Source organism: Arvicola amphibius, chromosome 10, assembly GCF_903992535.2.
Source record: "Arvicola amphibius chromosome 10, mArvAmp1.2, whole genome shotgun sequence".
NCBI lineage: Eukaryota > Metazoa > Chordata > Mammalia > Rodentia > Cricetidae > Arvicola > Arvicola amphibius.
In genome coordinates, this window is record NC_052056.1 from 95,626,298 (window position 1) to 95,651,185 (window position 24,888).

Here is a 24,888-nt window from a genome sequence, read left to right on the forward strand (position 1 = left end):
TCTCTCACTGAACCTGGAACTAGGCTGGCAGCCAGCAAATTCCAGAGATCCTCCTGTCTCTGCCCTGCACAGCACTGGAGTTGCAGACGCATGCACAGCCATGTCCAGCTTTTAAGATTCAAGCTTGGGGCCTCGTGCTTGTACAAGAAGAGCCCTTGCCCTCTGTGAACCATCTCCTCAGCCTCCTCCAGCTTCGCTTTTGAGGAAGGGTCTCTCGCCGACCCTGGAGCTCAGCGAGTCAGAGTGGATGGCTCACAAGCCCCGAGAGTCCTTTCATCCCTGCTTCCCCGGCACTGTAATTATGAACACACCACTGCACCCAGCTGTTCTTTGTGTCTGTGTGAGTTCCAGGGTTGGGATTTAGCTCTATACCAGATGTGCCACCTCTAGTCCCCACGTCAACTTCTCCACAAAGCCTGATTTATCCCTGTCTGGGGAGCCATGCTTGCCTCAAGAATGGTGTCTGGCAGCAGCTCCCTGACTGCTCTCCAGCACATTCCCGAGGCCTTGTGTTTGCATCCTGCTGTTATCTCACTGCCCTGACCCCACTTCCTACTGTTTCCCTTCTGTTGCTCAGGTTAGATGCTTCCCAGCTTTGAGGACGTCTGTAAATGATTAACCCTGAGTGACTGGGACAGTGCAGGATGGAGCATTCTGGGAGAGGAATGTCAGCTTCCTAACTAGGCTACCCCCCTTACCTGGGCACAGTCATAAAAAGCTGCTGGTCACCGTCCCATTTCACACGCAAACCAAATGTCGTCCTCAACTCCACAAATCGCCCACTCAGACCCACAAAGATGTTATTAGAAGGTATCGCTGGGAGGGTGACTCTCTGGCCTCCAATCTGGCAGACAGAGGAGACAAAGCGCGTGATCCAGGGGTCAAGGAGAGCCCTAAGACTCTGACATCACCCCTCACACAGCATCCCTCCAACTTCTCTTGCCCGGGCTGGTTTGAAAGACCACCATCAATGTTCTGCTGAAGCCCATCCCTAACAGGGTGTGGGGACGGGGGGGCTGATTGTAGCCTGGCCTGGAGGAACTCACCAGTGTCTGTCTACCACTGGCCATGGTGATGGTTGTCTCCGGCAGAGTGATGAAGACTTTGTCCAGGGAGGCTGCGCCTTCTACTCCCCGTTCTTGGGTGCTTGCTGTTATTTTAAAGGATGAATCTAGATGGAGAGAGTAAGGGCCACGTTTCAAATGTTTGGTTGGTTGGTTGGTTGGTTGGTTGTTTCCAGACAGGGTCTCATTATAGCTTAGACTAGCTAAGAATGAACTTGTACTCTTGAGAGTACTGCCCTCGCCTCCCCAGTGCTGGCATCATTGTAGACACGTGTCACTCTGCCAGCTGAGCCACACCCTCAAGCAAGAGTCCCTTTACCAGTAATTGTCACTCTGCCAGGGGAACCTCTCCCACAAGAGCAGGCAGTTGGTACATCAGCGGCCTTTCCCCAGGACTGTGGGGCTGAAAGCACGGCCTCTGTGTGTGTGAATAGCCCAACCGCTGCTTACCAGAGGGCCTTGGTCCAATGCAGCCCCTTCCCCAAGCCTGACCCTTATTCTATCATCCCAACCCCTTCCCACACCACCCCACCCCCCCCCCCGCCGCTCGGGCTTGAATCTCCTACCTGTGGAGTTGTCACAGGTTTGGGCCAAGATATAGGTGCACGTCCCTGTGAAGCTAACATGCCTCTCATCAAAGGTGACAAAATGAAGGTCCCCATAGACCAGGCAGGTGGCACTACCTGCCAGAGAAAGGGAACGGAGATGTAGGAAGCTATTTCCAGTGTCCAGCTTGACAAAATCCCACACACCAGCCCCTCCTACCCAGAGACAATCCCAGCTCCACTACCCAAGGCAGATGTGGGGCCCACAGGCTCTCACTGACTCTGACAGGGTGTTGATTTACAAAGACATTAGGGATGACTTTCTGGGGTCAGAACAGCACATGCAGACGTGGGGGTGGGACTACCGAATGCATTCGAAAGCGTCCCACGCACCCTGCCACTCTGTCAGCGCGAGGGGCGGTGCTTACCATAGGGCTGGCATTCGTATTCGCCGGCCTTCCGCAGGCACACCGTGTAAGTCGCACACTGGGAGATCTGACACTCCATCCGGCTACCGGGTAAGCAGCGGCACCGTTCTGTGCAATTGGGACTAAACCATTCTTCCCCAGGCTAAGGGCAACAGATGGAGTGTCAGAAAGCCGCAGTTCTAAGGGTGTGTGTGTGTGTGCGCGCGCGCGCATGTGTTTCCATGAGACTTGAGCCATGGCACAAGTCTGGAGATGAGAGAACAACTTTCTTTGGGAATCTGTTGTCTCTTTCCGCCGTGGGGGTCCAAGGGGTGGAACTCAGGATGGAGGCTCGGAGGCAAGGGCCTTTACCTGCTAAGCCGGTCCACCAGCCCTCCTGCTTTGTTTTGTTTCTTAAACGGGCTCTCACTACATCGAACTCAGGTAATTCTCCTGCCTCAAGCGCCCTCAAGTTGGCCTGCAGACACCTCTGGGGGTATCGTCCTATTGCCTTATTGATATGGGAAGACCTAGCCTAAAAGTGCATACCCTATTCTCTGGTTGGTCCTGGACTACATGAGAGTGGAGAAAGCCAGCCGGGCACTAGGCGTGCATGCACTGATCTCCCTGTGCTCTTGGCTGTAGATAGAGTATAAAAGTAAAACCATCTATCTTTCATTCCTGCTGCCTTGACTTCCTCTCAGTGATGGTCTGTTCCTTGGAACTGTGAGCCACAGTAAACCCTCACCTCCCAAGGTTTGTTTTTAGTCTGTGTGTTTTTATCAGAATATTTTATGAAACCAAAACATATCTTTACCAAAAAGGAAATTTTTTGTTGATTTTTTTAACACCATGTCTCATGTAAGCCAGGCTAGCCTTAAATTCCCTTAACCAGCTGAGGATGATCTTGAACTCCTGATCCTCCTGTCTCCATCTCTCTAGTGTTATGATTACAGGTGTGTGCTGGCACATCTAACTTTATGCACTGTGAGGTAAGGAGAGAAGAATCTTGAGCCAAGAGTAGTAGTGCACACCTATAATCCCAACATTTGGAAGACTGAGGCAAGAGAATGGACACAAGTCTGTGGGCAGCCTGGGCTACAAAGTGAGTTCCAGGCCAGCCCAGAGCAGTGAATAAGACTCCGCCCAGAATGGCAGCAACAAAATGGAATAGCTTTTCCCTCCTCTTGCTGGAACTGAAACATGGCAGAAGAAGAGGAGAAGGAGGAGAAGATCTGAATGTAGCTCAGGGACTTGTCTGACAGGCTCAAAATCCTAGGTTCAATCCTTAACACTGACCGCTGCACAGCTGGAACCCAGCATGTGGAAGGTGGAGGAGAAAAAGCAGGTGTTGAGGAGCTCAAGGTCCACCTGGGACATATGAGACTTGTATCTCAAAAGAAACTAAATGAGTCAGGCAGTGGTGGCACATCATTTTAATCCCGGTTCTTGGGTGGCAGAGGCAGGCAGATCTCTGTGGGTTTGAGGCCAGCCTGGTCTACAGAGTGAGTTCTAGGACAGGCTCCAAAGCTACAGAGAAACCCTATCTCTAAAAAGAACCAAAAATGTGATAGTTGTGTAGCTTGGCCCTCTTGTGGGACTCCTAACAGTGGGAACAGGGGTATCTCTGACTCTTTTACTGTCTTTTGGGACTCTAATCCTCACACTGGGTCATCCTGCCCAGCCTTAATACATGAGGAGATAGTCTTACTGGAACTTAATATTCCATATGCTGTTGATACTCATGGAAAACCCGTCCTTTCCTAAATAGAAATGGAAGGGGTAATGGATTGTAAAATAAATAATAAATTAATTAAAATTAAAAATAAAATAAAGCTAAATAAATACAAATGTAGGTCTTACTGTGCATGTTATAACCATGGGAAACAGATTTAACAAGATAAGCATTCCCAAGGTCATGCAGAGGGTGTATGCTGCATCCATGTCTCAGCTCTGCTACCCAACTCTCCATCTGTCTATTATGCCAGTCACCAGCCATGCCTAGTGACTGAGCTCTGGTAGAGCCCCTGCCTAGAATCCCCCAGTGAGGGGCTGGGGTGTGGCTCAGTGGTAGAGCCCCTGCCTAGAATCCCCCAGTGAGGGGCTGGGGTGTGGCTCAGTGGTAAAGCCCCTGTCTAGAATCCCCCAGTGAGGGGCTGGGGTGTGGCTCAGTGGTAGAGCCCCTGCCTAGAATCCCCCAGTGAGGGGCTGGTGTGTGGCTCAGTGATAGAGCCTCTGACTAGAATCCCCAGTGAGGGGCTGGGGTGTGGCTCAGTGGTAGAGCCGCTGCCTAGAATCCCCCAGTGAGGGGCTGGGGTGTGGCTCAGTGGTAGAGCCCCTGCCTAGAATCCCCCAGTGAGGGGCTGGGGTGTGGCTCAGTGGTAAAGTGCCTGTTCAAAATCCCCTAGTGAAGAGGTGGGACTGTGGGTCCTTGGCAGATCCCTTCCTTAGAATGCCGGCTGTCCTTGGCTCCATCCTCAGCACTGTAAAACCAAAGCCAGTGCTGAATGGATGGCTTTCCCATTTTATAACCAGTTCTTCGAGCTTATACCCTGGAACTTTCTAGGCTCTTCTCACACAGAGAGAAAGCAGGGGCACGAGATCCAAGGTGTTCTGGCATCAATTCCCCTTTGGAAATCTGGGCGTCCCCGGAGTCATACCTTATAATATTTGTTGCTATAGAAGCAATTGCAGGAAGAAGCATTAATACATTGATAGTTACTAAACAAAAATCCAGGATTGCAGACACAGCCAGTTCTGCAGGGGGGGGTGGCAGCGGGGCTTGGGGTTCTCGCAGGATGCAAGGCATGCACACGATTCCAAGTGGGCATTTGGAGGGCAGCTCTCTGGAAGGAAAGCACAGCCTTCATCGGGCTTCCATTGCACAGATGCCTCCGGCCCCAGTAGCCTCCCTGTCTCTCTCCTACTCTGAACTCCCATTCTTTTCTAAGTAAGCCTGCCTTTATCCTCCCATTAAAAAGAGTGAAGTAGCTGGGCATGGTGGCGTCTGTGGGAAGCCGCGGCGGGAAGACTGCCAAGGGTTCAAGGCCAGCTCCATAGTGGATTTGAGGCCATCCTGAGCTACATAACAGGACCTTGTCTCAAAAACAAAAAGTTCTGACCAATGTTGTAATGAGGTCGAAATCCTGAAGACATTGTGCTCAAAAATATGTTATATGGTTCCATTGATGTGGAATATTCAGGTCCAGGTCAGGTGTGGTGGTACGTGCCTGTAATTCTATTACTCTGGAGACCAAGGCAAGGAGATCATCAATTTGAGGCTAGCCTGAGCTATGTAGGAAGACAGGAAGGTAAGAAGGGAGGGAAGGAGAATGGAGTCAGGAGAAGGAAGAAAAGAGGGATGGAGCTGAGGATGATTCGGTTTGTGGCTGGTGTATCTGCAGTCTGTGTATGCCTTTTACTTCAAGTACCTCCCTCCCTAATCTCCTCATTGTCTTCTACAGAGTGCTCCAGGTTCATGCTCTGCCCTCTCCGTACCTGTGGTAGTTATACCTGTAGCCAGGGCCATGCCAATCATCGAGACACCTGGAACCTGTGACGGTCCTGGTCAGGGTGGTTTACCTGTTGTGGGCATTTGAATGGCAGTAGATTCCTCTGCAAAGACAGTCGTCTCTTCATTGGGGACAATGGTCCCTTCAGGAGGGGTGGCAGTCTCCTCAGGAGGGATGCTGGTCTCTTCAGGAGGGAAAGTGGTCTCTTCTGGAAAGGTGGTGGTCTCCTCAGGAGGGACACTGGCCTCTTCAGGAGAGGCAGTGGTCACTTCTTCAGTGACAGGGGTCACTTCTGTAGTGACAGTGGTCACTTCTGTGGCAGCAGTGACCACTGCTGTGGGGACAGTGGTCACTTCTGGAGAGGTGGTGGTCTCCTCAGGACGGACGCTGGTCTGTTCAGGAGAGGCAGTGGTCACTTCTGAAGTGACGGTGGTCACTTCTGTAGTGACAGTGGTCACTTCTGTGGCAGCAGTGACCACTGCTGTGGGGACAGTGGTCACTTCTGGAGAGGTGGTGGTCTCCTCAGGACGGACGCTGGTCTGTTCAGAAGAGGCAGTGGTCACTTCTGAAGTGACGGTGGTCACTTCTGAAGTGACGGTGGTCACTTCTGTGGCAGCAGTGACCACTGCTGTGGGGACAGTGGTCACTTCTGGAGAGGTGGTGGTCTCCTCAGGACGGACGCTGGTCTGTTCAGGAGAGGCAGTGGTCACTTCTGCAGTGACAGTGGTCACTTCTGTGGCAGCAGTGACCACTGCTGTGGGGACAGTGGTCACTTCTGGAGAGGTGGTGGTCTCCTCAGGAGGGACGCTGGTCTGTTCAGGAGAGGCAGTGGTCACTTCTGTGGTGACAGTGGTCACTTCTGAAGTGACGGTGGTCACTTCTGTGGCAGCAGTGACCACTGCTTTGGGGACAGTGGTCACTTCTGGAGAGGTGGTGGTCTCCTCAGGACGGACGCTGGTCTGTTCAGGAGAGGCAGTGGTCACTTCTGAAGTGACAGTGGTCACTTCTGCAGTGACAGTGGTCACTTCTGGAGAGGTGGTGGTCTCCTCAGGACGGACGCTGGCCTCTTCAGGAGAGACAGTGCTCTCTTCTGTAGTGACAGTGGTCACTTCTAAAGTGAAGGTGATCACGTCTGTTGCAGCAGTGACCACTGTTGTGGGAACAGTTGTCTCCTCATGAGGGACACTGGTTCTTTCTGTGGAGGCCATGGTCTCTTCAGTAGGGACAACAGTTGTTTCTATGGGGAGCATAGGGACCATGGTTTCAGAAGAGCCGGTAGGTGGACTCAGAGAACCGGAAGGAGTCTCCATGTGTGGGAATGCTACAAAGAAAAACAAACCCCTGTAAATTCATCAAAATTAGACCACCTCCCTTTCACTCACCCAAATAGGAGTGGGTGGGCTCAATGGGGCACTTAGTCACCCCTATTTCTGTTCCCAATCCCCAACCTTCACTCTCTTATTCAAGAGGCAAAGTTCCCAAGACACCTAACATGGTACCAGGTACAGGAATCACAAAACTGAGCAGGAGATAGGTCCTGCCTTCAATACCACTAGACAAGGAACGGTGTGGATCTGGCGACAGAAACTCAAGCCATCAAAGACTCCATCATAGTGCCCCATCTGACATTGAGGCAAAAGGATCACAAGTTTGAGGCCAACAGGGCTACACTGTGATCGCCTGCCTGACAGTGAAACCAAAACAAGCCCGAGAACACAGTTCAGCAGGAAAGAACTTTCCTCGGATCCCCCTGGTGAGGGGCCGGCGCCGTGGTTCCGTGGTAGGGCACTTGCCTAGAATCCTCTAGTGAGAAGCCAGGGTGTGACTCAGCACTAGAGTGCACCTGCCTGGCAGGTCTGAGCCACTAGGTTCTAGTCCTCATACCGGGGAACAGGGAAGAAGCTGGGCCCTCGACTTTTATCTTAGCTCGACACGGTCCATGACTGATCAAGATGAAGTTCACAGCGACGACAAAGGCAGTGCTGGTACCCCGGGTGGCCTCAAGCAGCAACTGAAGGCAATGGAGGACAAAGGAAGAAGAACAGGAAATAAATCCCCAAAAACTCAAAAACTCCACAGTGCCTGTCCTCTACCCGCGGGTCACTTGGTTAGAACCTCAACCATCCATCACACCCCCAGCCTCTGGAGCCTTAAGTCTGCATCTTCTCTGGGCTCTTCCCCCATTATAACCTGACTCTGAAATGCCTACTCTGAAATGTAGTTGCAGGTGGCTACTACATGCTCCTGGACCCTACAAATGCAAGACCGGGACAGAAAGCTGTACTTCTGAGTCCCCTGAAGCCATTCCAGTGGCTGCCTGACCCTGTCTTTCCAATACATAATGCGTGGCCTGTCGGCTGGCGAAGGCCTTTTTGCCTATGCTTCATTCTTAGGTTAGAGGAGATCGTTGACCAGGGTGCGTCTGACAGACGTGTGTAAGCATACTTGGTCCCCATCTAGTGGCACTGTTTTGAGAGGTTGTAGGACCTTTTAGATATAGGCTACTGGGAGCCAGGCGTTTGATGACTGTAGCCTGGCCTTGCTTTGGGTGCTGGTCCCTGCTTTGGGATCTTTATAAGTCACTCAGCAAGCTCATGCAGAATGAACCCAGCCAACACGCCTTTCCCACCATGATGGGCTATACCCTCCCCCCCACCAAAAAAAACCCACCCAAAAAAAAAAATCCTGAGTCGAAATAACCCTCTCCCTGCATAAGGTGCTCCTGTCGGGTGCCCAAGAGAACTAACATATCACCTTCCTAACTCAGTTTATTGCCCACCCCCTTAGTTATGAACCCCCTTACTAAGCCCCACCCCCAGATACATACAAGGCCCACTCTCCATCTCTCACCTGCATGGGCTGCTGATGTCCCTTACGGATGGTGACAGAGCTGTTCACCCAGCCAGTGCTCTGAGACCCAACACGTTTCCACAGAGAAATGGGAGAACTGCCCGCAGGACTCCCCAACAAGAGCTTGAGCGTGGTACCTTCTCCAAGGCCGTACATGTGGTAAGCAAACTCCACACAGACATCCCCAGGGGCACAGAAGGGTGGACTCACCAGTCTGGCAGACTGTCCCACCTCGGGTAACATGACTGAATCGAAGTAAATATAATGCTCCCCTGGGTGAAGGAAGGGAACCAGAAAGGTGAGACTCCCCCCACACACACTTATTTCTGCCTACAAGGTAAGTCTAGCGGCTTGCTGCAGTCATCCCTAACTTTCTCTTTGCTGTTTTCTTTAGTTTCTAAGACAGGGTCTTGTTGTATATCTCAGGCCGGTCTAGAACTTACAATATCCCCACCTTAGCCTTCCCATCACATGGAGGCTTCACAACTACACTCTGCTCCTTTAGGACTGACTCTTAGCTGAGGAAGACCCAAAGACACGGGGAAACCCAGTCTACAGATTCTATTGGCATCACCTGCAAATGTCTTGGCTGAAAATAAGACAGTGGATTTTGAAGTCTTGGGCTCAAGGTAGAACAAAGACTCTATTGCTCCTCTCCATCCTACCCCCAAAGCCACGGGTGGAACCTAGGGACTTTCACATGCTAAGCAAGTGCTCTGTTGTTGAGATGCACACGCACACGCACTCACACATACATGCAAAGACACACACCAGCCCCTCTTCGGAGGCCTCTAAACAAACGCTCTACAACTGAGCATGCCCATATGGGGAAGCCTGGTTTCCTGTTGGGCTGCAATGACCCCACTGTCTTGAGCATCCTTGGTATAGTCTGCTTTCTGGGTCTGAGTTCTCATCCACAAACACCTGCAGGAGGTTGTTCCCTACATCCTCCATCATCCCTAATTCCTCCATCATCCTCATGACACCACCGAGTCCCTAGCTAGATGTACATGCAAAGATCCATAACCCCGAGGGGTTCCTCAGTCTCCTCACCTCCATATGGGAACTCTCTTGGGGGTCCTGAGATTGGGGTGGGTACACTTTTACTCCCCCAGTTCCAGTGTCCAGCGTCTCCTATCACCTGGTTCCAGTCACAGAAAGGATGAACTCTGTCTTCAAAGTTGCACTGGGGAAAGCCCTCTAACAGATTCCAAGAGGAAAATTTGAGACACAGACTGTGCCCACCCTACCCCCTGACACCCATTACTCCAACCCCTAACTCAACAGAGGTTCCCCAGGTCTGTTTTTACCCCCACAGGGAGAAATGCTGATGGAATCCACAGCTATTGCTGGCTCTGGCTTCTCTCCAAACACACCCACCAGTATGAACTGAAAAGAAGAGGAGAATAGGCCTGGAGTAATCTGGCCTATCAACCCTCCATGCCCTACCCCCAATCCTCCAGTCCTCTGGATTAACCATCAACTTGATGAACTCTAAAGTCACCTTAGTAGACAGGCCTCTGGACATGCCTATTGCGGGGATTAACTTGGTTGTGTTCATTGAGGTGGGGAAACCCGCCCACCGTGGGCGGCACCCTTCCCTGGCTGGGATCCTGGACTGTACTGGTGGTGAGAGGAAGCTGAACAGCAGCGAGCTCTTATTGCTCTCTGCTTCCTGACTGTGGGTGGGACGGGACCAGCTGCTGCAGGCTCCTGCCGCCGTGAATTCCTCCCTGTGGTGTACTGTACCCTTGACCTGTCAGCCAGAACGAGCCCTTTGTCCCTTAACTTGTTTTGGTTAGGGTATTTTGTCACCTTGACAGGAGAAGACACCTCCCATCTAGCATTTCCACTAAGACCCAGCGCCTGCTCCTGATGCCGAGACCCTCAGCTCACCCAACCCTACGAGAACCTACCACACACAAGGACTCCTAATGAGGACCTTGCCCCTCTGTACCTGTATCTGTCCCTGTCCTGTATAATTGACAGACACAGACTGCCAGTTGAGTCCAGGGTGTCCTGAGAAGAGAGTGTGTTTCCGGATGTTGCCTAAAATGGAGAAAAAACAGAAGAGAAGGAAGTTTATGGGGACTTGGAGTGAAGGACAAGTTGCATGGAGAACTCTAGGGCAATATTCCTCCAGATGCAAGAAATCTTCTAGCCTCCCCCCCCCCTCCCTTCTCCCCTTCTCCCCTCTCAGCTATCTATCTATCACCTATCTATCTATCATCTATCTATCTATCTATCTATCTATCTATCTATCTATCTATCTATCTCTATCTATCATTTATCTATCAATCACCTATCTATCATCTATCAATCACCTATCTATCATCTATCTATCTACATTTCTCGTGTCTCTCCTGCTTTATTTGTATGTGCACAGCACATGTGTGCACCCTTGCTCCCACTCTCGTTTTGTGTGTGTGCATACATACTCAAGTGTGCATTCTTGCTTTTGCTGCTGCTTTGTGTATGCATATGTGTACAAGAGCACACAAATGCATGTGCATACCCATAAGTGTATGTGTGGGCAGGTTTATATGCAAATGTGCATACACATGTCTTTCCTTGTGTATGGATACCAGAAGTCAAAGTGAGTCATCATTCCTCAGGAGCTATCGGTTTTGTTTTTTGAATGAGTGTCTCAGACCTGGGGCTTACTAGTTAGCCTACAGTAGGTGACCATGGAGCCCCCAAGGATCCTGTTTCTGCCTACCCAGTGCTGGGATTGTAAGCAAGTGTTACTATGTTTAGCTTTCTCCGTGGGTATTGAGCATGGGAGTCAGGTCCTCAAACTTGTGTGACAAGCACTTTAACATCTGAACTGCCTGACTGGTTTGCTTCTGTTTGACAGTCTCCTGTAGTATAAGATGGCTTCAAACACACTTTGTAGCAAAGGCCTTGACTTCCTAATCTTCTGTCCATCCATCCCAAGTGCTATGGTTATAGACATGGCCCACCATGACTGGCAGAGCTTTTACTTTCTAGAACCCAGAGCCCTTCTCATTTCTAAAACATGGAACAGTCTCACAGTACATTGAGTTTTCCTAGATCCTGAAGAGATATTCCTCCTTATTTACCCATCAATCCAACCCTCCCAGACGCACCCTGGTCAACGATCTCCTCTAACCTAAGAATGAAGCATAGGCAAAAAGACCTTCGCCAGCCGACAGGCCACGCATTATGTATTGGAAAGACAGGGTCAGGCAGCCACTGGAATGGCTCAGGGGACTCAGAAGTACAGCTTTCTGTCCTGGTCTTGCATTTGTAGGGTCCAGGAGCATGTAGTAGCCACCTGCAAACGAGAGTCAGTGAAGTAAAATGTTTGGGATGGAGAGGAGGCGGTAAGCAAGGCAAAGGCGTAGGGACTTGGGGAAGAAAGGGATTTGACCGTGGGGAACTCCAAATGTCGCCTTAGAACGTGGCAGTGGTGAGGGGGTTATACCCAGTCACGACTGGCAGAGTGCTTGGACTGAGTAAAGACCTGGTGTCCCTATAGCAAATGCAAACATCCTCGCAAAAACAGCCACACAACCTTGTCTCTTCAGTGCTGACTCTTCAGGTCTCTTAATCTTAGCCAGACAGCCAATCAGTCTGAGCTTTGCTTAGTGAGGCAACTAGTAACCAAGGGTGATGTAGGTGGGTCTTCTTTCTATGTGTTGCCTTCATTGGTTAATTAATAAAGAAACTGCTTGGCCTGATAGGTCAGAAGATAGGTGGGTGGAGTAGACAGAACAGAATGCTGGGAGGAAGAAGGCAGTGAGGCAGATGCCATAGCTCTCCTCTCCGAGATGGACGCAGGTTAGAATCTTCCTTGTAAGCCACCACCTCGTGGTGCTACACACATTAATAGAAATGGGTTAATCAAGATGTGAGAGTTAGCTGGTAAGAGGCTAGAGCTAATGGGCCAAGCAGTGTTTAAATGAATACAGTTTGTATGTTGTTATTTCAGGTGTAAAGCTAGCCGTGCAGGAGCAGGGCGGGAACGCAGCCCACTGCTCCTTCTACACAAGGGGAGATGGAGTAGGGTGTGCATGTTCATACACACATGTGTACTCATGTCCAACACCCATTGGCTCCCTGAGAACCTTGGGCTGAGGGAGGCCAAGAAACCAAGAAAAAGAGCAGGTGTCAGGAAAACAGAAGGGGGTGGGTGACAAAAAGCAAAGGAGAAAGCAAGTAAGAGGAGTAGAAAGTGAGGAAGAAACGGCCAGGCTTGCTGGAGCCTGGAGTTTCACCTGGCTAGCGAGGCCGGAGATTGGAACTCAAAGCAAAGATTAAAAGCCCAAACGACCACCACTAACATGATTGATTTAAGACGCGATGTTAAAGGCTAAAGGGTCCAGAGAGGAAATGACCATGGGATTTACCAGGGGTTTCAAATGAAAGGAAAGAGGAGGTTGAAGAATTTTCTAGAAGGTAAATCTCCCAGACCAGGAAGATGAGTATAAACTGGGAGTGAAAAATCAAGAAACATTTGAGGTCGACCTCCATCTTGATCCTTGGAGGATCAAGAACTATGTGGCCATAAAGAGGAGGGCCTCGTGTGAGAGCACAAAGGAAGGAGAGGATAGCGGAAACCGGAAGAGATCTCCCAGGCAGGAGGACAGGAAGGAGGAAGGCAGAAGGGATCACCATGGAATGAATGGGAAGGAACATTTTGGCTTAAAAGACTCAGAAGTCCTCATCAGACCTTGCTGTTCCAGACAGCAGCTTCTCAGCAGGAAATCCACATGGCAGAGTGTGCTCACCAGGCTCCGCTGGCCTGAACTCACAATCTTCCTGCCTTGGCCTCCCAAGCGCTTGGGTTACGGGTATATATCACCATGCCTCCCTGTCTCCTTCCATCCCTCCCCTTTTTGTTTTTTGTTCGTCCTGGAACTAGTTCCTGTAAACCAGGTCTTGTAGACCTCGAACTCACAGAGATCCCCCTGCCTCTGCCTCCCAAGTGCTGGAATTAAAGGCACCACCACCACCCGGCTCCCTCCCTTCCTTTCTTTTCCCCCCTTCCCTACCTCTCTCTTCTTTCCGTAGCACTGAGAATGAAACCCAGGGCCTTATGCATGCTAGGCAAGTACATTACCCCTGACCTACAACCCTAGCCCTTATTTTTTGTCTAGCCCAGGCTGTACTTGAACTTGCTGTGTAGACTAGGCAGTTCTTGAACCTTAACTCCTCTTGCCTCAGCCTTCTTGCCATGATCTCCGAGCTGAAAGAAGCTTGGAGCTGCTGGGCTTCACCTAGCCTGACCTAGGAGTGCTACTGCAAGAGATGCAGAGGTCACAGGAGCCCAGACAGTCAAGAGATATGTTCAATACTCACTGCCAGGGCTAGAGAAGTCGTCATCAGGTCCCACACCCAGCAACCCTGACGATCCCTTCTTCTGAGTCCACTTGGCCCCAGTGGCAGTTGGGACCCAGCTCCAGCCACAGAGATTGTTTAGAGCATCAAAGGTGCACACCTGGGACATGCATACTGAGAGAGGGGAAAGAAGAGAAGGGGTTGGGGTGTGGCTCAGTGGTAGAGCACCTGGCTAGAATCCCCCAGTGAGGGGCTGGGGTGTGGCTCAGTGGTAGAGCACCTGGCTAGAATCCCCCAGTGAGGGGCTGGGGTGTGGCTCAGTGGTAGAGCCCCTGCCTAGAATCCTCCAGTGAGGGGCTGGGGTATGGCTCAGTGGTAGTCCCCTGCCTAGAAGCCCCAGTGAGGCGCTGGGGGCATGGCTCAGTAGTAGAGCAACTGCCTGGGATCCCCCAGTGGGAAAGTGGGTCATAGCAATAGAACACCTGCCTAGAATTCCCCATTGAAAGGCTAAGAGTGGAAGCTGGAGAGATGGCTCAGGGATTGAGAGCACTGGCTGCTCTTCCAGGGCACCTGGGTTCAGTTCCCAGCACCCACCTGGCAGCTCACACTTGTCTTTAATGTCAGCTCCAAAACATCCTCACACAGACATACATTTGGGCAGAACATCAATGAACATGAAATAAAAATAAACCATATATATTTTTAAAAGAAGCCCATTTGTTAAAAAAAAAATGCTAAGAGTGCATTGTAGCCACAGGACACTTATCTAAAATCCTCCCATATGGGGCTTAGGACAGGGCTCAGCAGTAAATTTTCTTAAGACCTTCCCCTGAGGGACTGAGGCCCTTGTCCAGAATTCTCCAGTCAGAAGCTGGGGGCATGGCTCAGTGGTAGAGCATTTGCCCAATATACACAAAGCCCTGGTTAAACCCCAATATCAAAATGAATGAGCTTTCTGCCAAAAACAAATGCCTCTGCTTGGGGTCTAAACTCCGAGGTTCACTCTCAAGGCCGTAGTGAGCTCTAAAAAGCTTTGAAGCCCACCTCTCTCTTATTGCCCATGAAAGCTACTCTTGACCCAGATTCCATAACCTGGCCCATCTCGGGCTTCTCTCTGTAACCTGGGAATCAGCTCTGTGTGAAGCTGTAAACTGAGTTATGTTTGTGGAGCATCTGGCCTAGGCCCCGTGTTCGATGAGTTTTCCCTTCATAGCTTCTGGAATTTTCCTTTCCTTTCCAGTCAGTCTCAAAGGGCCATTCTGTATGTATCAGAGTAATTAATAGGATGGGACCAACACCTACGGTGACTTCAAATTCAGGTTTTCGTGGAACCAAAGCCTAATTTTATTTTAGAGACAGCGTGGAATGAGGCCCCGGGCCATGTGGGCCAGGATGACCTTGAACTTGGAACCCTCCTGCCTCTGCCTCCAGAATGCTGGGATTAAAAGTGTACGGCACTACACCTGTTGTTGAATGCAGAGGTGGGGATGGAACCCAGGCTCTGTGCATGCTAGGCATGTGCTCTACTGACTAAGACACAGCTCCCACCCCACCAAGGGTTTCTTGACACATGGGGTGTTCCAGTGCTAAGATAGACCAGCCTGTGGTCATGTGTGCTGGTCAGTCACTGTAGACCGGATATCCCCTATACCTCCATCTCGAAAGGGAACCTCTTACAGAGCGACTGCCTTAGGAGCCAGGGTTCTGGGGCGAGGTAGCCCCAGGAAACCCGGAGCCTCAGTTCATGAGAAACCAGGATTCTGGTCGCTGAGCTGTCTCACCCCTACTTCAGAATGTTTGACGGGGGTCAGGAGAGGGAGAGGCGCCCAAGAGGGACAGGAACTCACTCCGATTGCAGGTGCCCTTCCGGATAGAGAGGCCATCCAGAGAGATGTCCAGGTAGGCGGTGTTGCCCCTCGTGCCCTCAAACATCAGCTGTGGAGTTAGGAGCAAAGAGACCTTGACCCTGTGAGTCACATGGTTGGCCTCCCTTCTCTGCTGCGGCTGCTGATGTCCACCCTGAATTCAGATGACTGGGGATCCAGGTCTCTTTTTAAAAACTACATTCACTTATAGCACATGGCACAGATGGAAGAGTCAGAGGACGTCTTGGGAGGAGGCTCTAGACTTCTACCATATGGGTCCTGGAGACTGAACTCAGGTCACCAGGCTTGCTGCAAGAAAACTCCACGTGTGCCTTCTGGATCCCGCCCCCCCCCCTTTGCCATTGCCTACCTTCCTAGGCCCCTTCTTCCAGACCCTTCCCTCCCAAATCTCTAGATCTGCTCTTGGCCTCACCCAGCTCGGTATATCACGATCCGCGGGCACGGCGACAGTGGTGGGCATCCAGGAGGGACTCTGGGTGTTCACATGCTTCCAGAGCACGTGGGGCCGGTGGTGCCTCCGACCCCTGAGCAGCATCAGTCTGAGCTGCGCACCCCATGACAGCCCAAACATGTGGAAGGCGAAATGGATGCAGAGCGGGCCTTGCTCCCATATGTCCGGGCTGCGCAGGCGTGCCACTCCACCCCGAGGGAAGGTGCTGGCATCCATGTGCAGGTAATAGCCCTCTACGGGGAGACAGAATGGGGGAGGTTGAGACCTTGCTGTCCTCAGGAGCTGACCCCTCCACCCTCCCCTCAGCTCAGCTTCCAGTAGTCCCCTCCCAACTTCATCCCTTTTCCACGGTCCTCCAAATTTTAGGCTTCCCTCAGACTCATTACCTCCATTGGGGTAGCCCCCGGGGGGGCCAGAAGTGCCAGTGGGGGAGGGCCCAGCCGTTCGAATCCAGTCCCCATCATCCGAGGACATTTGAGACCAGTCACACAAAGGTCTGGTGCTATCTTCAAAGTCACACTTCGTGAGAATGGCTGAGAAGAAAGAGCCTCCGTGAGGCCTCAGAGAGGGCAGAGGAGGGCAGAGAGGGCAGGGGTCAGGTCACAGAGCCACACCAGGAGATGGGGTCATCAGGGTCACTAAGCTTAGAGAAGGCCACCACTAAGCGTTCACACCCGGAGCAGAGGTGCAGGAGATAGAATTCCTGGGGAGAAATGCAAAGCTAGGAAAAAGAGTAAGTAGTTGACAAAGTCAGGGAGCGCAAACTGGAGTCTGGACTGATTTAGTCAGACAGGCCCTGTCTTGGCATGTGTTCTTTTGTGGCTATTATCATTATATTATCTTGGGGGTATGTATGTGTGCATATGTGCACATGAGCACGCTCAAGTGAGTGCACGCTAACATGGTGCATACATGTAGAGAGCAGAGGTTAACACCAGGTGTCTTCTTCAATCCACCTAATATTTTGAAACAGGGTCTCTCATGACCCAGGGCTCATTGATGCTACTATTCTGACTGACTGGCTAGGGAACACTAGAGATAGGTCCTCCTGTCTTTCTGCTTCTCTACTGCAGGGACCACAGGGTGTGCTCCCAACCCAGCTTTTTAGGTAGATACTGGGGATCGAACCCAGGTCCTTACGCTTGTGCAGCAAGCACTAACTTTGCCTACTGAGTTATCTCCCACATCTCTTCCTGCTTAAATAGTTCTCACATTCTCGCATAGTTCAAAGTGGCCTTGAACTCCAGACCCTTCTGTCTCAGCCTCCGGAGAGCTGGGATTACAGGTGTGCACTCTAATACCTAGCCAATTGCTTTGTTATTCTGAGACAAGGTCTTGTTACTGTGCAGCCCAGGCTGGACCTGAACTTATGATTCCTCCTGCTTTGGCTTCCCCAGTGCTGGGATGACAGACCTGTGCCACCGTATCCAACGCGCCTGTCATATTTCATCTGAACAGAATCTTTGAGGTGGAGTTGACAGTTTCTCCACTGTTCCCTCAGCCCTTGGCTGTTTAGAAGCCGCCCTTAGCACATTTATCCTGTGTTGTGCCCCGACCACAAGCCCTGTGCTAGGGACTGGAGTTCCCCGTGGGAACACGGAGCTTGAAGGAGGGAAAGGAGGCCCGAGCAGCCCTGGTCCCAACTCACAGCTCTCCCTCGAAGTGCGCACCATCGGTTTCCAGTCCAGAGAGTTCTGTCTCCTTGGGATTGGTTTCCAGAAAGCAAAACACATTGCCTTTGTCATTATTAAAATTATCATAAGACTATGATTATATTTTAATACTATTTCTTTTTTTCTTCCTTCTTTCCTTCCTTCCTTTCTTTTGACACAGGGTCTCATGTAACCCAGCCTAGCCTCAAGCTCCCTGTAGAATGGAGAATAACTTATGTTCATAATTCTTCTTCTGCCTCCACCTTCTGAGTATTGGAATTACAGGAGCTCACTACCACACCCAGCTATTTTTTTCTTTTAGAATCAAAGGTCTTTGGATGAGTAGCCCAGGCTAGCCTCAAGCTTTCAATCCTCCTGCCTCCCTCACCCCTAGTGCTAGGACTGCAAGTTTGCACCACCACAGCCAGCCCTCCTCCACGCTTCACAAACCCCACAGAGAAACCCTTCCTCTTCGATCTGCAGCTTGGGTCATAATTCCACACAATTCACCTGCTCCTTGTCCAAAGCCCTGCACTCAAGCTCAAGGGACCTAAGCTACCTTTCATTTTCTTGCCACCTTGTGCTTGAACTCAGCTAGGCCCACCCTGGGGTGTTGGGGACTGTAAATTCTTTGTCTTTCCCTCTCGGTTTGGCATGTCACCTCACTTTCAGGATGTGGAGATGTAAGGCTCTCCCCATCCTGGCCAGTAGGTTGTCTTCTCCCCAGTCCCACTCGTCTTCTGTCTTCTCGTTTTTTTGAGGGAGGGTCCCCTGTAGCCCAGGCTTGCCTAAACTTGATGTGTAATCAAGTGTGACCTTGAACTCCCAATCCTCCTGTCTCCACCCTCCAAATGCTAGTGTTGCATCCTGAGTCACCACACCAAGTTCATGTGACGCCGGGACTTGAACCCTGCGCTTTGTGTTTGTCATGTGGGCCCTCGACCAACAGAGTTACATCCTTAGCTCTTTTCTTTTTTAGTTTGTTATTTTGAGGCAGGGCTTCACGCGGTCGAGGCTGGCCTTGAACTCCTGATCCTCCTGTCTCTGCTGAGATGGCAGACATGCACTCCCATACTGAGCTAGGCCTCTTTGTTATTAACCTTCCTGCTCCCTCTGGCATCCCCAGATGCCACCCAGAAAACCCCTGCCCCATTCGTCACTGCCGGCCCCCAGTCCAGCTTACCGCACAGGGGCAGGTGCTTGGTCCTGGCCCCAAGCAGCCCCTACCAGCAGCGTCAGAGTCCAAACTAGAGGAGCCATGGGGGACCTCGGAGGTAGACCTCAGGTAGAGAGAAAGATTACGGCGAAGGTCCTGGGCCACTTTATAAAAACCTGGCCCTCCTCTCTTGTCACCTTGCCAATAAAAAGGAAAAAAAGTCACAGAATTAAAGAAGTCCCTGGGAAGTTAAAGTTACCAGAGTTGACACTGGAAAACCGACAGAAGGGTTATAGAGAGAAATAGTGGGGAAAGAAGAAGGGAGAGAAACCAGTCCAGGATGTCTAACATCAAACAAAAGTAATTAAAAAAGAAACAACAAAGGAACGGGAGAGTCTCACAGAGCCCAGGCTGGCCTCAGATTCATGATGTAGGCCAGGCTAGCCTTGAACTCCTGATCCTCCTGCCTCCAAATTCTGGGATTATAACTGTGGTAGGGCCAGCTAAGAAAACACAAGAGAACTGTCCCCAAACTGAAGCACCCAGATCTCTAGATTAAAAGGTACCTAGTACCGTGGATTCAGAGAGCCACAGAAACTACTTTGTGAAACTTCAGACTACCGGGGCCGAAGGGAAAATCGGGAACCCTTTTAGTTAGTAAGGAACAAGTCACATACTAAGGACCAGGGATCCTCATGGCCTCCGTTTCCTTAGTAGCAACCATGGGTTCTAAACGCAGCGGAACAAGAGCTGCAGAATTCTGAAGGAAAAATCATTCAGACCTAACATTCTACAACTGGAGACAGCGGCAGATGCTGTTGAGGGCCAAGTGAGCAGCTGGAAATAATGAGGGACAAAGAATTGAAGGACATACTCATAGAGGAAGAAATGCAGGTTGCCAGGAAGCATTGGGAAGGGTGTGTGCGTGTGCGTGTGTGTGTGTGTGTACACAACTTGCAGGCATTGTTCTGTCCTTGCACTGTGTGGGTTCTAAGAATCAAACTCAAATTGTTAGGCTTGGCAGCCAGTTGAGCCATCCAGTCAACCCCTTTTTCCGTTTTCTAAGACAGAGTCTTGTAGCTCAGGTTGGCCTCCAACACTTCATTGTGAAGTTGAGGCTGGCTACCATGCTAGTTTATGTGGTGTTAGGAATCAAGCTCCAGATATCACGCCTACTAGACAAGCCACCCACGCATGAGCTTCATCTCCAAACCTTTCGTTTGGTTTTGCAGACAGGGAGTCACTCTGTAGCCCAGGGCTAGCCTGGAGCCACCTCCAAATTGCCTCAAAAGTGGCTATTCTCCTGTCTCAGCCTGTAGATGTAAGTCACAAAACAATCCCACACCAGTTTGAAATTAGGATTAATAAAAGGGTTGTTTATTTAAGGGGAAAAACTTACAGATCACTGTCCTAGACAACAGCCCTCTGCACGACCAGGAACAGAGTCTAGTAGTCGGAAGTGGAGCCAGAAGCAAGAGAGAGAGAGAGCAGGGCTACTGCTGCTTTTTAAAGCAAAAGAGATCATGCCCAAGTGGGCTATTATCTTAAAGGCTATTGGCTGAAGGAGCAGAAGAAGCTTCCACAGCACCTCCCCCTTTTAAGTAAGAGAGTTCCAAACCCAATACAAAACAATATACACTAGGAACAGATATCAAGTATAAGATTAGAATTACAATTAGCATAAACAATATTAAGCAAGAAACATATGCTAAATGTTTTAATAAACATTCTATCCTAAGGAGTCTGAGTCTTGTATTGGAAATGGCTTGGCTAGATCATAAGAGGACAGTAACTATGACTATCTAATCTTCAACCCCATAAAAGGCCTGAGAAGAGAGATAATATTACTTGAGCAGGCAGGAAGTACAATCAAGTAGCTTCCAAAGTGAGCATATATGACAGAAACAATTAGCTACCTGAGCAATCACCCAAAGTCTCATTTTGCAACATTGAAGCAACCAACTTTGGCTGTGGCCTAGCATAATTGACAGACCATTTTCAGAGGCAGGAAAATTTTCAAAACCATCTTATCTTGTCTTGGCAAGATTTGACAGTCCTGCTTATCCATTTCCTGATATCATGTAACTTGTCGGTGGTTGAGGCATTGTCAGTTCCTTGCCCATAGGCCAGTTTTGCCAAGAAGAAAACAAGCTCCAAATGGAGTGTCTTCGGTGCTTAACATTCTCTTGGGAATAGATTGGTGCTGTCAGAAGCAGTCATGTCTCATGTCAACAGAACCCTAAGTTATTTAAATGCCATGTTCCACAGACCCTTGAAGTGGTTGAAGATTACCTATCTAGGCAGAATACAATCTCTATATATCTAAAGAACCTAATTGATCTGACATAAACAAATATTGACCTATAATAATTAATAACTGTATAACTTAAAGACTAAAACTTCATGTCAGAATATTAAATAACCTGTAAACAAATGTTCAGCAAATGAGGACAATGACCTCAAAATGTAAATAATATATAAATAACTTGATCAGAGGTAGGAGTAATATATAATGCAATATGAAAATATATCCTAAAAGTTGTATCAATATACAAAATGTCATCAGTCAGTGGTGGCGCACACCTTTAATCCCAGCACTTGAGAGGCAGAGGCAGGCAAATCTCTGTGAGTTCAAGGCCAGCCTGGTCTACAAGAGCTAGTTCCAGGACAGGCTCCAAAAAAACTACAGAGAAATCCTGTCTTGAAAAAATATATACAAAACGTCATAAACAGAGATAATAACATAAATATATTCAATCTGACAAAATAACTTTGCATAGGTGTACAAATAATGTAGACAAAAGTAACAAATAAAATTTGAACTTGTATCAATATACAAAAACTATACCAATGTAAATTTTCCATGAATAATAGCTCACAAGTATTCATTCTATTACCCACTATTACTATCCCCCACTTTTTAACAAACATATTTTTCACCCCAACCCTCTATCTAATACAAGTAATAATCAACAACCCCTAAACAGTGTTCCCAACCCTATGGACAAGCTTTTTTGGGATGGGGGCATCGACTTCTAGAATTGCTTCCTGCTGTCATGGGAGCAATGTTCTCTTAATGGGATCCTGCAAAATTAAAGTGATGGTTAAGTTTCAAAATTACTGTCTAGTATAGTTGCAAACAATTTCCAAGCATAGGTTTTATTTTTTTCTTTCAAAGTTTTTATTTGGAGTTCTGGCCAGAATGTCATGAGAAGGTGCACCATTTGAGCAGCTGGTACCCCCCAAAAAGAAGCGGTCTTATCGTAGCGCTGTCTGCATCGCGATGTCATCTCAACTAGGTGGAGTTGTTGCTGAGGGGCCCCATCTTCTTCCTGGAAACTTCAAAGATTACTGCAGAAAAAGAATCTGTAGGAAAATCTATTGTTCATCATGAAAAACTTAAACATCATTCATATAAACATACATTCAAGGAAGAATATGGTATAGACAAAAAAGCAGGGAGAAAGTAAAAAATTTTTCCTAAAGTCTTTCTTCTGTCCCATACCAGATGGCTCCTGATATGAGACAGAAACTCTGAATGTTCCTTTTAACAACACGCTTGGATTTAGAGAAGTACAGAGCTAACTCCAAAACCAGCTGAATATATTAATATGTGTGTGTAAATATAAGTGTAAACCATACTTGAATTCATAAACCATATTCTGTTTTCTAGATGCTCCTTAGTGGATAGTTATTTTCTTCTGTCAGCATTCAAACATCCAGGGTCTCTGGAATTTTTGATGATGTGTATTTTCCTGCAAAGATTAGAGCAGAACCCTGCCCCAACCCTATATGGCTTTCCTTACCACCTGTATGGTTATCACCAGTGTGGATGAGCTGTCATTTCTCTGTTTCAGTAGGTTTCTCCTTTTCAAAGCAAATCTTTATTAATTTTGATGGTATCCATAATTTTTTCTTCTCCTGTGGAACCAAGAGCAAAGCCCCTTCCCCAACATAGCACATCTCCTGGTTTCCATTGTGAGGTTAACACATCCTTGAAATACACCAGCTGATTTAATTCAGGTTTTTTCCATTATCCAATGCCTCTCTACTGCTGTTGTTCCTTTCTCATTAGCGTTAAGAAAATTCAAGGTTAATAAAGCATTATGCCATCTATTTCTGGGGGTATTTTCCATCCCTTTCGGTTTATTCAGTATATCCTTTATAGTACGACTTGAACTTTCTATAACTGCATGACCTGTAGGATTATTTGGTATACCTGTAATGTGCTTTAGATTATAATAAGCAAAAAAAAAATTTCATTTTTTAAATACATATGCCGGACCATTGTCTGTCTGTATTTGTGCAGGTATACCCATGATGGCCATAACTTCCAATAAATGTGTGATTACCGAATCAGTCTTTTCTGAGCTCAGGGCAGTTGCCCATTGAAAACCCACATACATGTCTGTGGTGTGGTGTACATATTTTAATTTACTAAATTCCATAAAGTGGAACACATCCATCTGCCAGATTTCATTCCTTTGAGTACCCTTTGGATTACTTCCTGTAGGCAACGGTGTTTGATTATAGAAAGAGTAAGTAGGGCATCTCTTTATAATCTCCTTAGCTTGTTGCCATGTAATAGAAAACTCTTTCTTTAAACCTTTGCTATTGACGTGATGTTTTTATGAAATTCTGAGGCCTACAACATGCTTCCAATCAATAATTGATAAATTTCTGTATTACCTTGTATTAGAGGACCTGGCAGACCTGCATGGGATCAGATGTGTGTTATGTACATAGGACAAAGCCTATTTCTGATTATGTCTTGCACTTGGATAAACAATGAAGTCAATTCTGTGTCATCTGGTACAAATTCAGCGGTTTCAATATGCAAGATAACTCTTTCTGCATATTGTTAATCAGTAACTATATTAAGAGGTTCTTTAAAATCCCTTAGCACCATAAGAATGGCATATAAATCTACCGTCTGGACAGAATTATAAGGGCTTTGCTCCACCTTACTCAAGTCTTCTGATTTGTAGCCTGCCTTCCCTGATTTATTTGCATCAGTATAAAATGTGTGCGCTCCAGTTATTGGAGCATCATGTACAATTCAAGGAAGAATCCAAGAAGTTCTCTTTATAAGGTTAAGTCTATTGTTTTTGGGATAGTTGCTATTAATTTCTCCCAAAAAACTTAGCACAAGCTCTTTGCCATGGTTCATTGTCTTCCCATAACTTTTTCACTTCATCAGTAGTGAAAGGTACTATAGTTTCTGCTGGGTCTATACCTGCTAATTGACAAAGTCTCAGTTTATCTTTTATAATTAATTCAGAGACTTCCACATAAGTTTTTAATTTAATTTTTTACTTGGTTTATGTGGTATAAAGATCCATTCTAAAATAATATCTTCCCTCTGCATTAAAATTCCCATAGGAGAAATTCTGGAAGGCAATATGACTAGGATGCAACTAAGATTTGGATTCACCCTATCCACATGTGCCTCCTGTAATTTTTCCTCAACCACTGTCATTTCCTTTTCTGCTTCAGCTGTTAATTCTCTGGGACTATTCAAATCTTTATCACCATCTAAGGTTTTGTTTAAATGAATTATTAGATCAGGTGTTATTTCAACAGCCAGTCGTAGACTGGAAATGTCTCCTAACAATCTTTGAAAGTCATTAAGGATAAGTAACCAGTCTCTCCTAATTTGTGCCTTTTGTGTTCTAATTTTCTGTAAACCTATACTGTAACCTAGGTAATTAACAGAATCTCCTCTTTGAATATTTTCAGGAGCAATTTGTAATCCCCACTTAGGCAAGACTTTCTTTACTTCTTCAAACATCCTTTCTAAAGTATCTATATTTGAATCAGATAACAAAATGTCATCCATGTAATGGTAGATTATAGACCTAGTAAATTTTACATATTATTTCCAATGACTGGCTGACAAAGTATTGGCACAGTGTAGGGCTATTGAATATTCCATGTGGGAGAATAGTACATTGATTATTATAAGTAGGCACTGTAAAGGCAAACTTTTCTCTATTCTTTTCTTGTAAAGGTATAGTGAAGAGACAATCCTTTAAATCAATAACTATGAGGGGCCATCCCT

General features: G+C 48.1%; 1 protein-coding gene across 1 annotated transcript in view; it reads right to left on the reverse strand.

Annotated features, from left to right (window-relative positions):
- The window catches only part of Zan (zonadhesin), a 106,519-nt gene extending 87,588 nt beyond the window's left edge, over window positions 1-18,931 (reverse strand). The window contains 20 exon segments of the mRNA XM_038344470.1: window positions 699-844; window positions 1,047-1,171; window positions 1,631-1,747; window positions 2,038-2,179; window positions 4,677-4,784; window positions 4,786-4,862; window positions 5,515-5,569; window positions 5,642-6,812; window positions 7,421-7,539; window positions 8,379-8,650; window positions 9,432-9,578; window positions 9,689-9,767; window positions 10,336-10,427; window positions 11,512-11,676; window positions 13,704-13,856; window positions 15,530-15,617; window positions 15,981-16,252; window positions 16,406-16,552; window positions 17,668-17,713; window positions 18,860-18,931. Of these exon segments, the coding sequence (XP_038200398.1) occupies window positions 699-844; window positions 1,047-1,171; window positions 1,631-1,747; window positions 2,038-2,179; window positions 4,677-4,784; window positions 4,786-4,862; window positions 5,515-5,569; window positions 5,642-6,812; window positions 7,421-7,539; window positions 8,379-8,650; window positions 9,432-9,578; window positions 9,689-9,767; window positions 10,336-10,427; window positions 11,512-11,676; window positions 13,704-13,856; window positions 15,530-15,617; window positions 15,981-16,252; window positions 16,406-16,552; window positions 17,668-17,713; window positions 18,860-18,931 (3,593 nt within the window).
- Between the last annotated feature and the right edge of the window lie 5,957 nt (window positions 18,932-24,888).